General features: G+C 53.8%; 1 protein-coding gene across 3 annotated transcripts in view; it reads left to right on the top strand.

The window, feature by feature from the left end:
• Positions 1-346: 346 nt before the first annotated feature.
• The window catches only part of ITGA3 (integrin subunit alpha 3), a 28579-nt gene continuing 12530 nt past the window's right edge, over positions 347-16395 (top strand). For 2 of the 3 annotated variants that reach the window (XM_074343020.1, XM_074343022.1), the window contains exons 1-8: positions 347-428; positions 2892-3099; positions 10264-10391; positions 10716-10795; positions 12651-12900; positions 14407-14493; positions 14854-15061; positions 15505-15701. In XM_074343020.1, the coding sequence (XP_074199121.1) occupies positions 362-428; positions 2892-3099; positions 10264-10391; positions 10716-10795; positions 12651-12900; positions 14407-14493; positions 14854-15061; positions 15505-15701 (1225 nt within the window). In that variant the 5' untranslated portion in view covers positions 347-361. Of the gene's footprint in view, positions 429-2360; positions 2457-2891; positions 3100-10263; positions 10392-10715; positions 10796-12650; positions 12901-14406; positions 14494-14853; positions 15062-15504; positions 15702-16395 lie in introns of those variants that run through there. The other variant, XM_074343021.1, reaches the window with a different exon arrangement.

Raw genomic sequence — 16395 nt, 5'->3', positions numbered from 1 at the left:
CCCTTCTCCACAGGGAAGGGTTGGAGTGATAAAGCCACTGAGAGATCACTTGAGGCTACGGATGATAATGTCACTAACATCAGAGGACTTGGACCTTTGGCATGAACTTGGGATTTCTCTTTCTGCATCTCTCCAGCCCAGAGACGCTTCCAGTCCCCACATCTCCCTCCATCCCCATTCCATCTCCCCTAGATCTGTCTGACACTCCCCTACATTCCTTAGCTCTGGCCCTCCCCCTACCAGGCGGCCCTGCTCCCGCTCCCACATTCCCTCTGGACACTCCCCTGGAGTGGAAAAACCACCCTCATCCTTTTCCTGCTCTGAGCCCCAGGATCGGACATGCTGGTCATTCCTGTTTGGGATGGCCAAAGAGATAACGCCTGGCATGGAACCCATCTGTCATCACAGGACTCTCAAAGCTGTTTTAGGTGAGACCCCTGCCCACACTCATGTCCACTCTGGCCCTTGAACTCCTGGCCCTGGATGCTTCCCTTTCTCCAAGAACGAGATGGGGGACCCAGCAGCCAGCTGGATGGAGAGCAATGTAACTGTTCCACTTCCATCCAAGTCTGCTTCCTGTTCCTTGCCCGACATCTCCCAACCCCTGGAGGCTCTGGGCCACAAGGCAGACCACCGAGAGAGGTTGGGCAGCTCTGAGAGTCACAGCTCAGGAACAAACACTGCCCTAAGGACAGACAGGGACAAGTGTCCTCTCTCCAAACACTGCAGAGAACGTTGCTGTTACAGCTGCTTTTGTTCAGGCATGTCTGGTTGTCTGACCAACATCTGCCTGGAGTTTGTCTCTTTAAAGACACAGCTGTGGCCTGTGACCTCCAGTCCAAGCTCTGCCTCCCATGAGCTGTGTGACCTTGGACATCCAGGTTCTTTCTTAAGTCAAATGAGAAGTCAAATGAGGCCAGGAGAATGAAATGAGTCTGCACTTGAAAGGATTCATAAGCTGTCAAGTTCAGCTCAAGTCCCTTCCTCTAAATCTAATTCTGTACTCCAAATTCTTTATCCTTTTCCTTAAAGAGGGCTCCAAATTGTACAAGCTTCAGGCCCTACCAAACTTAGATCTGCCCTGAGTCTGGCACAAATGTTAATTATTAGCATAAGTGGTCAAGAAGGGCTCTGGGGTCAGATAACACAGGATTAAAATCCGAGTTGTGTTGCCTTCAAGTTGCTTAACCTCCCTGAGCCTCGGTTTTCTCATCTTATAGCAGAGCTAACACCTCAAAGATTGTTGTGAGGATTTAATTTAATAATATTTGTAAAGCACTTAGCATAGTTTCTGCTGTACAAGCACTACTCTATGATGCTTTTTGTTTGTTTGTTTTTATAAACTCTCAGAGATAGGGGCTCTAAAATGAACTTCAAGGGAATGAGCTGCTAAGGACTGAACTCCTGGACCAAAATAGGAAAGCTCCGTTTGCCTAGAAAAAGGAATGCTCAGGAGAAATGGGTTTTTGTGCTGCAATAAGGGAAATCTGCGTTAGACTCAAGAAAGTACAAGTATCTCTCGAAGCTCCTTTTTCAGTTCGATTCTTTTGCAGATAATTAGACCTTTGGGCCCCGCCCTCCTACCTCCCCCTGGTGCCACCCACGATACACCTGTAGGGGCGGGAGTCCTCGCGCAGTCTCAGTTGGAGCCTGGGTGGGAGGAGGGGACCTTTGGGATTCTGCTGGGCTGGGCCCTTAAGGCAGGGGTGGATGAGAAATGGGTACAGTCTGGGCCGAGCTCTCTGGCCACGCACTGCATTTTAAGGAGAAGGGACTTATTTTCACATCGACGGGATAGAGATGATACAAGAGGTATCAGAAATTACATCCCTTCGGGGAAAATGCTATCTTGTTGTTAATTAACATTAGCGATGCTTGGTTATTCCCATTGCTAAATATCTGTCTAGCTTTGCTGAGAGACCATTCCCAGCACGGATTAGGGTGGATGGGGGCAGGTTGGCAAAAGAAATAAATCTTGACAAGGACGACGAAGGGGCTGGGTACGAGGAAGAACGCCCAGAGACCGCTAGCAGCCTCTCAGAGACTCACAGCGCAGCGGAGGCGAGTAGGGCATTCCAGCCAGTGGCTTGCAATGTCGGTTCCCATATGCGCCAGCGCTGGGACTCTCCACCCTGACCCGCAGAGGTGGCCGCGTCCGGAACCGCCTTTCCAGCAGCCGTAGCAGCCGCAGCAAAGAGGCAGGACAGATCCCACCCCCGGCCCCGCCTGTCCAATCCATCTTGCTCGGGAGATGACGCTTCTCGGGAGAAGCAAGGGGCGGGGAGGGGAAATCCAAGCCTTTGGGGGCTCCCGACAGGTGTCTGGGGGAGAGGGCGGAGCCGGGTTAGGGAGGATGAGGAGGGAGGGGCGCTGCTGCCCCTTTAAGAGGCGGCGGCGGAGCCGGGACCTTTTCTCTTTCCCCGGAAGGAAAGCGTAGCCCGAGCCGGGCGCGCAAGGTGGGGAGGTGCGGGGCTGGGCGTGGGGAGGCGGGGCGCGCGCGCGGGGCCCCCCTCCCTCCCGTCCTCCTTGCGGTCGACCGGTCTGCCTGCCCAGATCCGCCGCCGAGCCTGGATCGGAGGCGACAGTGGGACCAAGTGGGCGCGGCCGGCACCAACTGGGGGTCAGGGTGCCCGGGGCAGGGAGGCGGTGACCCGGGACTGGGCAGGCGGGAGAATAGACCCTCGGACCGCCGAGGTTCTCTGAGAGCGCAGACCCTGAGCGGACGTGAACACGACCAGGGCTGGGAGCCAAAAACTGATCAGCGCTGAGGGGCTCAACGAAGCGGCCGGCCCGAGTGTTCTCCGGTGGCGCCGGGGAGCAGGTGAACAGGTCCTCACTCCCAGCTCCACGCCCTCACGCACTCTCGCCCGGAATCCCGCTCCCGCCTGCAGCCATGGGCCGCGGCCCCCGCGGCGCCGCCCGCATCCTACGCCCGACGCTCTGCGCTCTGGTCTTGATAGTGGCCGCCGGCGGCCGCGTCGGCTCCGCATTCAACCTGGACACCCGATTCCTGGTGGTGAAGGAGGCCGGGAACCAGGGCAGTCTCTTTGGCTACTCGGTCGCCCTCCATCGGCAGACGGAGCGGCAGCAGCGCTACCTGTAAGTGAAGCTGGCAGGGGTGGGGTGGGAGGGAGAGAGTTTGTGTACCGGGCGCGGATCCGGAGCTGAGTCTGAGCCCTGGGCCCTCTGGCTTCCAGGCCCGCTGGCTTCCAGGCTCGAAGGCCGCCTGCTCTTTCGAGCGAGGATTAAGGGGGCGGGGGCCTGGGCAGCCCCACTGCTACCGAGGCTTGGCGGGAAGTGGAGGGATTGGTGCAGGATGGGGGGGCAGTCATCATTGGCAAGTGCCGACCAGACCAGAACCTGTCTAGACTCAGCCCCTCAGCCTTTCCAACCTCCCTGGAGAACAGAAGTGGAGTCCTCGTTTCCTGAGCTCCCTCCCATTCTGGGAACCGAGTACTCGGTGTACTGAATGCCTCTTGTCTCCAGGGCTGGGAGCTGGGGGGAAACTGCAAGATAAAACACCTAATGGATCCCTCTTCCCCCTTTCCTAGGAAGAACCTATGGGCATATGCATTTAAGCCTGCCCCCACCTCGCACTTAGTCTGCAGCCACACCAGCCACACCCTCTGCAGAACTAGACTTGGAGGGCCTTCTCAACTGCTTGGCGGTTGGAGAGTGAGGTGATGGGCAAGTCTGGGCGTTTGGAGCTGTCCAATCGCTCCTTCTGACCCCTTGAGGATGGGGAAGCAGAAGTGAGATGAGCAGCTGTCCCAACTTCTGTCGGGTCTCCTGCACCCACCCCAACCCCCAGCAGTGATGCCCTCCCACCAGACTTCTTTGCATTCCACAGATTCATGTTCAATCTTCAACCCTGAGTGTTTGTTTTGGTTGAAGAGGGAAATGGTATTTTTCTCTTTCTTCTGTTCTCCTTCTCCAACAGCTGCAAGGAGAAAAAGGGGAAAGAGCTAAGCGTAAGGGAGAGAGGGGAAGGAGACACAGCCAGCTGCTAGCACAGTCCCCCACCCCCCACTCCCATACACACTCATTCCCAGAGGGGCATGTCCAGGTTTCAGGAGTTTCTCTGCCATGGGCTCAGTGCGCTGAGGTTGGCAGCTAGGGGAAGAGGGCAGCTGCTGGGGATGAGACTGCTCCAGTAGGGAAGGTTGTTAGGACAGGCCAGGCAGACCCTCTTTGGGTGGTAGCTCTAATGGTTGACCTCCCGAGATGTCAAACCTTGCTGAGCAAGAGGACATGGTAAGGTAAAGGGTGTGTTGAAACCTTTCCCAACTCTGGCTGGAACCTGCAGAAACTTGAGGAAGTTGAAATGTCCAAAGTCCATCCAGACTCTGCCCTGCTGGCCCAGCCCCTGCCCAGTCTACCTGCCTACTTGGCCTCAATTCCATCTAACTTCTGCAGAGTCCAGGGTCACCACACCCTTCCCAGTTCAGCCCCAGCAGCTGCAGTCTGGCCTTAGCCCATCCTCCATCTTCTGGAGACCCTAAGTTACCATCAGAACAACTTTCTGTACTGGTGCTCTTTCTGTCCCAGCCCAGAAAAAGATTTTCAGAATTTTAATGCTGAATCTGCAAGATATAAGGCAACACAGTGCAAAGAGAACATCAGAAAAGCAAGAGTAAATAATGCAAAGCTGGAATAAATAGTGGATTCTGTAATACTCTCCCCTTCTTTTTGCGATGTGACCTTGAGCAGGATATTTCCCTTCTCTGGGCCAGCTTTCCCCAAGGAGGGGTTGGGCCAGGATCTATATATTCCTTCCTGTCTCTTTTGGCCTATAAGAGGCAACTTGGCATCATGGAGGGAGAAGAGGCTCTGGAGTCCCATAGCCAGTTTCCCGTTTTGGATCTGTCCCTAATAACTGAGTCTTACTTTCCTCACATGTCAGGGGAAGGGGAACAGTGCACCTTCTTCATGGGGTGATAATGGGGCTTTAATGAGACAATGCATGTAAAACACTCTGCATCTGCCTATTTCTCTAAGGAGCAGCTAAGGGTTCTCGTACTGAAGCCGGGACCAGGATGCCCCCTCACTACCCAAGGGCCTCTCTCAGGATTTCTTTCTGGGCAGCTAAAGATGGCATTAGCCCTGCCAAGAGCCCAGAAAGTTCTAAAACTAATGAACCTCGGAGAGGCAGGTAGATATCGATAGAGTTCCTGGTCACTGTCTTGGGTATCCTCAGTCTTTTCCCAGGGTGGTTCTACATCTTGGCTCGTCTCCTCATCTCACTGAATTCTGCCTGTGACCCTTTGGGAGAGCCAGCTGGGCCAGCTGGGCTTAGCTGCAGGCAGCTGTGTAGCCAGATGTGAACAGCTGCCAGAGTGCACAGCTCAGGAGAACCAGCAAGTCAAGTTGCGGTCTTACATTCTGTTAGCTTTAAAGTCCCTTTGGGAAAGGGTGAGGGTTCATGGACTTCACTGAAGGTTTTCATGAGATTCGGGGACTCTGGAAAGTACATGCGAAATCATATGTGTTTGTGCATTGTTCTGGGGCTCGGAGGAGGGGAGAACATAGCTTTCATCATATTGTCAAAGAAGGCCTTATTCCGGAAATGGTTAAAAGCCCAGGTGTGTCTTTGTTTCCTGTCACTTTCATCTCTAGACTGAGGTTCCATGCCCACAACATCGGAGGCTTACCCCAACCCAGGCCCCACTTCCCCAGTTTCTGAAGTAAGAGGTCAGGATCAGGACAGAGGACCAAGGTGCTTTGGGCTTCTTGGCCAGATACATGAGGACCCCAGGGGAAGCAGAGGGACCATTCCTCTGGGAGATGATCACTGACCCCCACTTCTCCCAGCACCTGTTCTGTCATTCCCTCCTGGGAATCCAGGTATCCTGGTGTCCTGGTCTGGCCTGACTTTGTGGGCTTTGGGAGATAACTCTGGGGCCCTTGCCTGGAAATGGGAGTCTGGGAAGCCTGGGGCTGGGGTGGCCACGGCTCCTGGAAGATGATGTCATACCTGAGGTAGGCAGGAACCAGGCTCACTTGCTCTCCTAAAACATGTTTCTCTGGGCAGGGCAGGCGCCTGGCAGCCTCCAAGGCTCGTGCCAGAGGAAATGGGCATAGCAACTGTGGCTGAAAGAAGGGTTGGGTGCGCAGTGTCCTCTTCCTTTGGCTCTCTCCAGTGACCATGCCAGGCCAAGGAGCTTAAAACCGGGCAGAAAGTAGGGGAAGCCTGATCTCGTAGAAAATGAAGTGAAAGGGGCTTGGTCAGAACCAAAGAAAGAAAGAAGACGATGTCAGTTACAACAAGAGAAATTGAGGTTAGATGACACAAAGAATGCCCTAAGGGATCAAATGTGGAAAAAATACTAAGGAGCCAAGGAAAGGGAGAAGAAATGAGAAAAACAGCCTTGTTCTTTATTACCGAAGCTTGGGCAAGGCCTCTTTCTCTTAGCTTCTCTCATTCTCTCGCTTCCTTCAGCTTGTTGCTGATTCTAGGGCTGAGTCACCAGAGGGGAGAGGGGGCTGGGTGGGCAGCAGTGTAGGATGGAGAGCGCTGCAGTTCCAGCTACCACAGGAGCAGCCTCTGGGGACATGGCTAATTTGGGCAGCAGGATTGGCACAGAGCTGGGATCCAGGCATCGAGAGCTGCCCCCACCCCAGGGCTTGGAGCTGGAGCAGGCCCCCTCCTCAACCAGCTTCCTGGCCTAAGGAATAAGGCATGGGGGCCTGATGCCTGAGTGCCAGCCTCTCTGGCCCCTCCGTGTTAACTGAAGTCTTCCTACTTGGGCCACCCCAGTGCCTCCCTGAGATGAGAAGTCTGGGAAGTGGAATCTTACAGGCCATTTCTCTGAGTTTCACCCCACCCCTGTGTCCCTCAGGGGGCCTTCTCTGGGGTGAGCCAACCTGGTGCACTGACACCCTTGGGCCCCCTTCCCCAGCCTCTGATTCTACTGTTTTCTATTTGGCTGTTCTATTAGCTTTGAAGAATGGTGGGGAAGGGGTGAGGAAGTGCTTCTCTGGAACTTGGAGCCCAGGGGCCTCCCTGGAGGCCAGGAGGGGCTGTCTGTCTATAGCCAAAGGAGAGGGTGAAGAGGCAGCTGTTTAAAGGCCCTTAAGAGGTCATTTCACCATCTCCCTACCTCCTGGAGGGGCACCTGACCCCACCCAGCCCAGCCCGACTTCGGGAGAGAAGTTTCCTTTCTTCCTTGCTCTAAGAGCAGGGCAAAGCATCCCACCTAGCATCTCACTTCTGACTGTTGCTGGGAGGGTGGCCTCAGTGGTGGTCTGGGAGGGATCAGCTTCTAGACTCTGATCTGGACCAGATCCAGCAGCAGGAGCAATGTTCTCATTTGCATAGTTATTTACATCTCATTTGCACACCAGTGAGGTCTTTCCCACCCTCTGAATTCTCCCAAACCTGGCTGTGGCTGGAGGAAGCTGGACCTGACCATCTGCACGCCCCGCTTCCCCCATCCACTCCCAGTCTTCTGGCTGTAGACCCATTGGATCCCGGGCTGGGAGCCAGAGGGCCTTAAAGGGCCTCTGAGCGAGCCAAGTAGGAGCTAAAAATACTCCAGGGGGCCTGGGGGAGGCTCCCTGTGGAATCTCTGGGGAGGGAGGGGCCTGGGATGCAGGGTTGGAATTAAGGCCCTGTGCCACTGCCCATCACTGGGCACAAAATTGATGTGGGATGAGGGCCGAGGGGGTATAGATGGTAAGGGGATTTATGTCAATCCAATTGCTGTTCATGCCCAGCTCTACCTCCTCAGAACCTCAGGAGGCTAAGAGGAGGGGTCCCTTAGGCCACTCCCTCTAAGATGAGTAAGCTGAGAAGGTGTGGCCACCCTGCTTCTCGGCCACTTCCTGCCTCCACATCTTGGGCCTGGAAGCAGGCATGGCAGCACTTCCCTTGGACTGCACACCCTGGAATGCAATCTGGGCTCCTCAAGGCTCCCTTGCCCACTGAGGCCTGGACCCATCCCTTCAAGGTCATTGTAGCCATCTCCAGCCAAATCTGAGCTCCCGCCCTGGAATGACTCTAGCTGCCAGTACCCTACCCCCACCTTAGTAAGTGCCTGGTATCCTTAGGCCGTAGAAGTGTTACGTCTGTCTCATCCTCTGCCCACCCTAAACCCCTGAACTGGTCAGCTTTTTGCTGTCTGCTCCTGGCCCCGTTAATTGGTAGGGTGGAAATTCCTGGGTCCCTGCAGCAAGGCCTGAGGGTGTGCTAGGACCAGTCCTGGGGCCACAAGAGAGCAGACGGACAGTGTTCATGTTGGCCTCAGCTTCACAGTCAGAAGGCCCTTTTGAAGAATGAACCCATTTGTTCCCCCAACAACCCTGGAGGTTGGTGGGACAGCTGCTGTCCCATTTTACAGATGAGACACTCAAAGCTCAAAGAGGGAAGGGCAATCATCCCCTGAGGCAGAGCAAATCTAGAAACAGGCCCTTTGGCTCCCAGGTTGAGCTGTTCCTTTCCCACAGGCAGCAGCTCCCCTCTCTTACCTGTCAGGCATACCAGGAGCAGATGTCCACAGGTGGACAGGTGGCAACTCACTCGGCACCCTCCCCAGCCCAGATCCAGGACAACTAATCGGCCTGGCCGCCACATTGACTCCCTGCCAGCCTTCCTGCCAGAGCTCCTAGCCCTGCTCTGCCTAGAGAAGCCACACCCCTGCCTCCAGGAACCCTTCCCCAGGGTGAGGTGTGAGGTGCAGGCAGAGGTCCCCTTCCCGCCACCCCTAGGCAGTGCATTCCTGACACCCAGTAGGCGGAGGCACCCAGGCCCTGGCACGCCCAGGCCCTGCCCTGCTCACTCCCTGCAGCCCTCACTCTCAGGTCCCAGGCAGGAGCTGCAGGCAGGGCTGTTGTTCTGCACGTCCAGACGCAGGCAGGAGGCCCGGCGCCCAACTTCTGAGCTGGGAGCCTCAGGCCATAGCCCTGCTGGATCCTGATGGAGGGGCACCGAGGAGGCTGGGCCCAGCAGGATTGAGGAGGCAGTCCTGGAAGAACATCCAGCGGCTGCAGGCAAATGATGCTGAGAGAGCAGGGGGTGGTAGAGTTGGGGTCTCAAACTGGGGTGCATGTTAAATATGCAGGTTCCAGGGCTCTACCCCCAGATTCAATTCAGATGGTCTGTGGTAGGCTGAGGAATTTGCCTCTTTGACAAAAATCCAGGAATTTTTGATGCTGGTAGCCAAGTCTTTTGAGATATTTCAAGGCCGACCACCTTTCTTCCTCTCCTCCAGCCACCTATCTGGTATGGGATGGGCTGCCAGGGCCCCAAGAACCCTTACAGGAACTTGCAGTTGGGGTCCCTCAAGATGGGTTCCACTCAAGCTGGGGCAAGGTGACTGACAGTACCCACCTATCCCCACTCTCACGCCCATCAACCAAGAATCTGCCCTGGGTCCACATTACGCAAAGCATCAGGTACCCAGCACCCCACCCCCTCCCCATACCTCGTATATCTGTCTCAAAGTGGTGGGGAGTAGACATCACCCAGGTCACTTAGGGCCCTGCTGACCCCAGCACCCAGTCCTGGTTAGGGGTGAGTTGTCACCTCGTGCTCACATTCTTTAGTGCCGACCCCTAGATCTAAGTCCTCACATGGCTTGGAACCCAGGCCTCCAACGACCCACCTCACCCCACCTTCACACACTGTCTCCTCAGGCCACGGGAATTTGAACCCTCCTCCAGTCTTGCTCTCTTCCTGTCTACCTTCATCTCAGAGGCCAAGCATTCCTTCCCAAACCCAGATCTGATTATGTCACTCAGATGCCAAAACAGTCCTTTCAAAACCTAGATCTGGCCAAGTCACTCCCTTAATTATCCCTCCATGGCTCCCCTTCCCACTCTGCCCTCTTGTCCCTCCCCATGTTTCGGGACTCTGGCTGTACCGAGGTCCTTGCAGATCCCTGGCTCACACTTCCTGGCTCTTGCACATTCCAGAACTTTGCCCAAAGTGCTCCTCCTCCGCCATCACCTGGTGTGCCCTGGTCATCATCCTCAGACTCAGACCGAGGTCCCCTCTTCTGTGGGCCTCCCTGATGGTCGCCCATGCATAGTCTGGGCTAGTTTGTTCCCTGCTTTCCTCTCATGAGGCATTGCCTGAAGGTGTCTGTCTCCTTGTCTGCCTTCTACCCTGGGCACTCCTAGAGGGCAGGGGTGGGGATCCATTCATCTCCAGACCACAGAGTCTGGCACAGAGCAGATGCTCGGTAAATGCATGTTGAGCAGCAAGTTGTTTGAAGCGGGCTTTGGGGAGTTTGAGGCCGGCTCCACTTACCTCCTTGTTTCCAGGCTCCTGGCTGGTGCCCCCCAGGACCTCGCTGTACCTGATGGCTATACCAACCGGACTGGCGCAGTGTACCTTTGCCCACTCACTGCCCACAAGGATGACTGTGAGCGGATGGACATCGCGGAGAAAAGTGAGGGGAGGGCCTGAGGATCAGTGCTGGGTCAGGGGCCTGGTGGAGGGGGTAGCACAGAGAGAATGGCTGGAAGAGATAGGAGCCTCACCTGTGCAGTTTCAAGTCCCTTCTTGTCCAGCTGGGAAGAGGGAGCCCTAGAGGAGAGGGGGACCATGTGGGATCGGCGGAGCTCAGTCTGTGATGGGCTGGAGAAGGGGAGGAGGGGGTGTGCCCTGCTGGAGGGAAGAATCCTGGAGGGACCAACCCCTGCCCTCTGGAGGCTCTGGACGCTGGGAGGATGGGGTGAGGTGCCCTGGCTCATGATTCCTCCTGTGCCCACAGGTGACCCTAACCATCACATTATTGAGGACATGTGGCTCGGGGTGACTGTGGCCAGCCAGGGCCCTGCAGGCAGAGTGCTGGTAAGTGAGCTCACTGTCAATCCTGCCCTCCAGCCCTCTCCTTCATCTCCCAGAAGCTGAGGACGGAAGCAGCAGGCAGGAGAGGGATCCTCGGTGCACACACTGGAGCCTTGAAAATGTCCATTTCTGTGGCTGTTTGTCTCCACAGACATGTGTGTCCTTTCATCCTGCACTTATGGTGGGGGGGTCTGGCTGTCTCCAAAGGCCCGGCCTGGGTCCCGTCTGAATCACTCACTCACCCCCACCCCCAGGGGGTGCTCACCCTTTGTGGGAAAGAGCTGAGGGAACTGAGAGAGGGAAAGGGCAGAGAGGGCCTCGGGCAGTGTGGCCTGGGTGCGCTCCTAACGGGGAGGCTGGCTGGCGGAAGAGGCACAGCCCTGCTGCCCCAGCTCACCCGGCTTGGGTTTGGGGGCCACTCCCTGCTGTCAGTTGTCACCTCCTGCCTGCATTCTTCAGTGCCGGCCCCTGAGAGCTCAATTTTTGAGTCCCAGATAGACAGTTTGTTTTTCATTTTTTAAACTGATGTAATATTTATATACAATGAACACACAGATTTTAAGTTTCAGTTGAGTTTTGACAAATTAAACATCTGTAACCAACATGTATTAAAGAAATAACATATTTGCATCATTCCAGAAAGTGCACTCCTTTCCAGTCAGTGTCACCCCAGAGCCTTCACTGTTGTGATTTCTGTCACATTTGAACATTTGTAAGCTCCAGGTTTGCACCAGTTCCCTAAAACACCCTTTCTAGTCTCTGTTATGGATGGTGTGGGTCTCAGATTCCACTTAAGAAAGTTCTAGATCCTGGGTCCTTCAGCAGTTTTCCACGCACCCTTCCATTCATTCCGTACTTTTTCATGAGCACGTACTGCATGCCCCACGCTGTGCAAGCACTAGAAACTCAGCAGTGACTTGGGACAGACTCGGACCAGAGCCTGGGTTTGGCTCACAGCTGGAAGAGCACATAAAAGGCAAACAAACGAGAAGATAGCCTGGGTCTGGGTTTCGCCTGGCCCTGCTGTTTTTACAAATACCCTTTTCTGATTGATTTGTCCAAGAACTATTTTTGGAGCACCTCCAATGTGCCAAGAGAAGCGACAGCACAGCCTGGTGCTTAAGAGCTCAGACTCCAATATCCTCTGCCTCTCTAGATGCGAGATCTTAAGCAAGTTACTTAGTTTTCTGTGCCTCAGTTTCCTTATCTAAAATGGGGAAGATAATCGCCCTTGCTCCATAGAGCTGGTAGGAAGCGTAAAAGGATTAATGCGTGAAGAGCTTAGACTTGGGTCTGGCGTGTAGTAAGTTCTCAGTGTTAGCTGCCCCTATCGTGGCTTTTCTTATTTTCTGATAGTGGTCCTTTCATTAAGAGGGCAGCAGAGAAGCAAGTTCATAACCTGCTATGTATCTAGCTCCTTTTATTTATTTATTTTTATTTTTTGTGGGGGAGGTAATTAGGTTGATTGATTGATTTAATGGAGGTACTGGGGACTGAACCCAGGACCACCTCATGCATGCTAAGCACTCACTCTACCACTGAGCTATACCCTCCCCTCATCTAGAGCCTGAACCCCACAATCCTTCATCCTTTTCCCATTTTGTTTTGCCAGGCTGTCTAAGCCACTCTCAAATCCAGTAGCTTTTGGTCCTCCAAAAAAAGCATTCCTAACTTTCAGAGCAGGTTTCTGAATTCTGGAAAGTCAGTGCCCGTCCAGGCATCACTGTGGCAAGAAAGAAGAGCCAGGAGGCCTCTTTCCACTCCTCTCCCACAAAGCCAGGCACAGGGCCATGGAGTCGCTGGCCCTGGGTCCCTGTTCTGGGCTCAGCTGTGTGTGCTGGGGGGTTGGGGTCCCCAGGTCTGTGCCCACCGCTACACCCAGGTGCTGTGGTCGGGGTCGGAGGACCAGCGGCGCATGGTGGGCAAGTGCTATGTACGGGGCAACGACCTGGAGCTGGACCCCAGGGATGATTGGCAGACCTACCACAACGAGATGTGTAACAGCAACACCGACTACCTGGAGACGGGCATGTGCCAGCTGGGCACGAGCGGCGGCTTCACCCAGAACACTGTGTACTTCGGCGCTCCTGGTGCCTACAACTGGAAAGGTGGGCATGGTGCAGGGGGAAGAGGAGGAGCAGAGACCACCACCCCTGCTAGCCCCTGGGGCAGCCTGCCAGAGCGTCCACACCGGAGGGCAGAGGAGAGCACCCCTTTGCTAACAGCAGCAACCATTACGACCTCCGCTATTTTAAAGCACTTACTATGTGTGCCAGATGCTTTACACATATGATCTTAATTAATCTTAAATATTCTACAAAGCAAGTACTATTATATCCATTTTACAGAAAATTGAGCCTCAGGAAAGTAAAGTAAATCGCTCAAGGCCAACAGTAGGTTCTGAAACCTGAATTGGAACGCAGGTCCGTCTGACTCCAGGTTAACTATTTAAAAACTTATTAAAAAATAAAACACATTCCTGGTACAACTACTAAATGGTACAGTAGGATTTGGTAAAATAACGAGTAAAAGTGCCATTCCTCTCCCCTATCTCCCTTGTCCCATTTCCCAGTGTACACTGCTAAGTGTCTTGTGGATCATTCTAGTCTTATTTTAGAATATATAGATATCTTAAGAAACACACACACACACACAAACAAAATCATATTAAACTTGCTGTCTGCTACTTCCTTTTCACTTATCAATAAATTGTGGGCATTTTTTCATGTCAGTACATATAAGGCCATCTTTGGGGCAGGGCTGCAGAGTACTTGCCTGTATCAAAACCCATGCTTGTAATGACCACACCACACACTGCCCCTCAGGAGTCTGGTGGCTTACACCCCCTGCATCTCTGCCCCTCGTTCCACCACATAGTGTGCAGCAACAGTGACCCCTTTTTCCTTACTGCACCCTACTGCTGCAGAATCAACAGGCAGAGGGAGCCCAGAATCTTGTCCTTTGTTTTAATTGCGGTATAGTTGAGGTATAATATTATGTTAGTTTCAGGTGTATAACATTAGTGATTCAACATTTAAATACATTACAAAATGATCACATGATAAGTCTAGTAGCCATCTGTCCCCTTACAAAGTGATTACATTATTACTGATCATATTCTGTGTGCTGTATATTACATCCCCGTGACATTTATTTTGTCCTCTTGACTAACAGGTAGCCTGAGGTTTAGTCATAGCTCTGGGCTCACCTGAGGCCAAGGCCTCTGCTCACTTCTTTAGTCTTGCCTCCCACCCCCTGGTCTTTAGAACCTTGGCATTCAGCAGCTCTGAGGAGCAGAGGACAGGTAGGCAGCCTGAGTTTGGGGGCAAGATTAGGAGATGATGGTGTGGAGTCTGACTTCAATGTCTAAGGTGGGGGAAATCTCATCTAGTTTCCAGGTGTCAGGATGACTGGATTCCAGCCACGGCTGGACCAGCTAGCACTCCATCCCTCAGCCTCACTTTTCTCATCTGCAAAATGGGGGTCATCATTTTACCTCACAGAACTGTTAAAGAGGAAGTGGTTTGCAAGTGGCAAAGTACCCACAAATAAATGGGGTTATTATTATCCTTATCTGGGAGACTTATACTCTCTCTTCTCAAATCCCTGTGAAGGAAACAGCTACATGATTCAGCGGAAGGACTGGGATTTATCCGAATATAGTTACAAGGACCCAGAGAACCAAGGAAACCTCTATATTGGTGAGTCCAGTCATGGTGGCCCATTGGGTGGGGAGGAGGAAGGCGGCTCAGTCCCTGGCACCCTGGCCCTCTCACCTTCAGTGCCTGATGGAAGAATGAGGCCAGGTGCAGTGTGACTAGTGTTAGTTCAGCTCGCACACACTCGCTGACCATCACCTCTGTGTACTCAAGATAGAGTCTCTACCCTCATGGAGCTCACAGTCCAGTGTGCAGGTAGGACTGGAGGCTGGGCAACCAAGGTCCACTTTCTTGGCCAACCTAGAATAGGGAATAGAAGATAAAGGGGGGACTTGGGGGGATGAGTCCAGAAGGGGACAAACCTTACTGGGGCCTTGACTGACCATCTTCCCTCCATCCCAGGGTACACAATGCAGGTGGGCAGTGCCATCCTGCACCCCACGGACATCACCATCGTGACAGGTGCTCCGCGGCACCAACATGTGGGCGCTGTCTTTTTGCTGAGCCAAGAGGCAGGTAGAGACCTGCGGAGGAGGCAGGTGCTGGAGGGCACGCAGGTGGGCGCCTATTTTGGCAGCGCCATTGCCCTGGCAGACCTGAACAATGATGGGTGAGAATCCAGGGACGTTTCTCTGGGGCCAGGGAAAATGGCGAGGTGGGTTGGCTTGCCCAAGCCAGGGTGGAGAAGTGGAGGTTTGCAAATATGCATTTTTTTGCCATTGTTTGCAGGGATTTGCAAGTCAATTTTGCATGTTGATTTGCAATCACATTTATGAGATTCTGGGTGTTTGCGTGTCAATTTCATGACACCTGCATCTCCTTGTCTATGCCTATCACTTGTATGGCCCTAGTGGATGTGGGCTGTTTGGGTGCCTGCATGGCTTCTCCACAACATGTGTTTTCTATTAGATGAGTCACTTTGACACTTCCATGTCCTTCCCATGACCTATGGCCAGAGGCGCCATTTGTACATCGTGTGCCCTGGCACAGTTTTGCCGGCTAAGTAAGACTAATGCTGCATGTCCCATCTCCCCCTCCTTCTCTCTTCTGCAGATGGCAGGACCTTCTGGTGGGTGCCCCCTATTACTTTGAGCGGAAAGAGGAGGTAGGGGGTGCTATTTATGTCTTCATGAACCAGGCAGGCACCTCCTTCCCGGCCCACCCCTCCCTCCTTCTTCATGGCCCCAGTCGCTCCGCCTTCGGCTTCTCTGTGGCTAGCATTGGTGACATCAACCAGGATGGATTCCAAGGTATGAGCCAGCACTCCTACCCCAGCACCCGCTGACTGAGAGCCAGCTGCATACCAGGCTTGACAAAGCTCGAAGACGAGACGGGCTACGGCCCAGTTCTGGAGAGCTCACAGCAGTGCTGGGAAGATGATGTGCAGAGGGGGTCCTCAAGGCAAGCTCGATGAACCTCCTGGAGGGGTGGACCGACCATTGGGCAATGAAGGCTGGGCTGAGTGTGCACAATGGAGGGAACAGAAGGGGCGCAACATGAGTATGGTACACTTGCCTGATGTGCCCAAATCTAATGAATGCGGGGTGTTCACATCAGAGATGAGGCTGGAGAGGTAGTATGGAGGTGGGGTAGACACTTTGAAAGCTGGGTGGAAAGACTGGCACTCTCTATTTGGGTAATGGTAGAGGGACGTCCAAAAAGGTTTGGGGGCAGAAATATGATATAATAGCTTGGTACCTTGAAAGATGATTCTGGAGGTAGATGTGGGATGGATGGAGGGAAGAGCAAGTCTGGGGGTTGTTAAGATAAGGAATATAGTATATCAGGTGTGGGGTGTTAAGTGCTGGGACAGGGAGGAAGTCCCAGATACAGGGGGCGTCACTAATGCTCTGCAGGACTTGGGGACCAATCAGACCTGGTATGTCAGGGAGAGAGGAACAGATCAAGGGGTCGAGCCTGGCTGCCACAGGAGCACCTGGCTTA

Source organism: Camelus bactrianus, chromosome 16 (genome assembly GCF_048773025.1).
Source record: "Camelus bactrianus isolate YW-2024 breed Bactrian camel chromosome 16, ASM4877302v1, whole genome shotgun sequence".
Taxonomy (NCBI): Eukaryota; Metazoa; Chordata; class Mammalia; order Artiodactyla; family Camelidae; genus Camelus; species Camelus bactrianus.
This window is presented reverse-complemented; position numbering and strand designations above follow the sequence as displayed.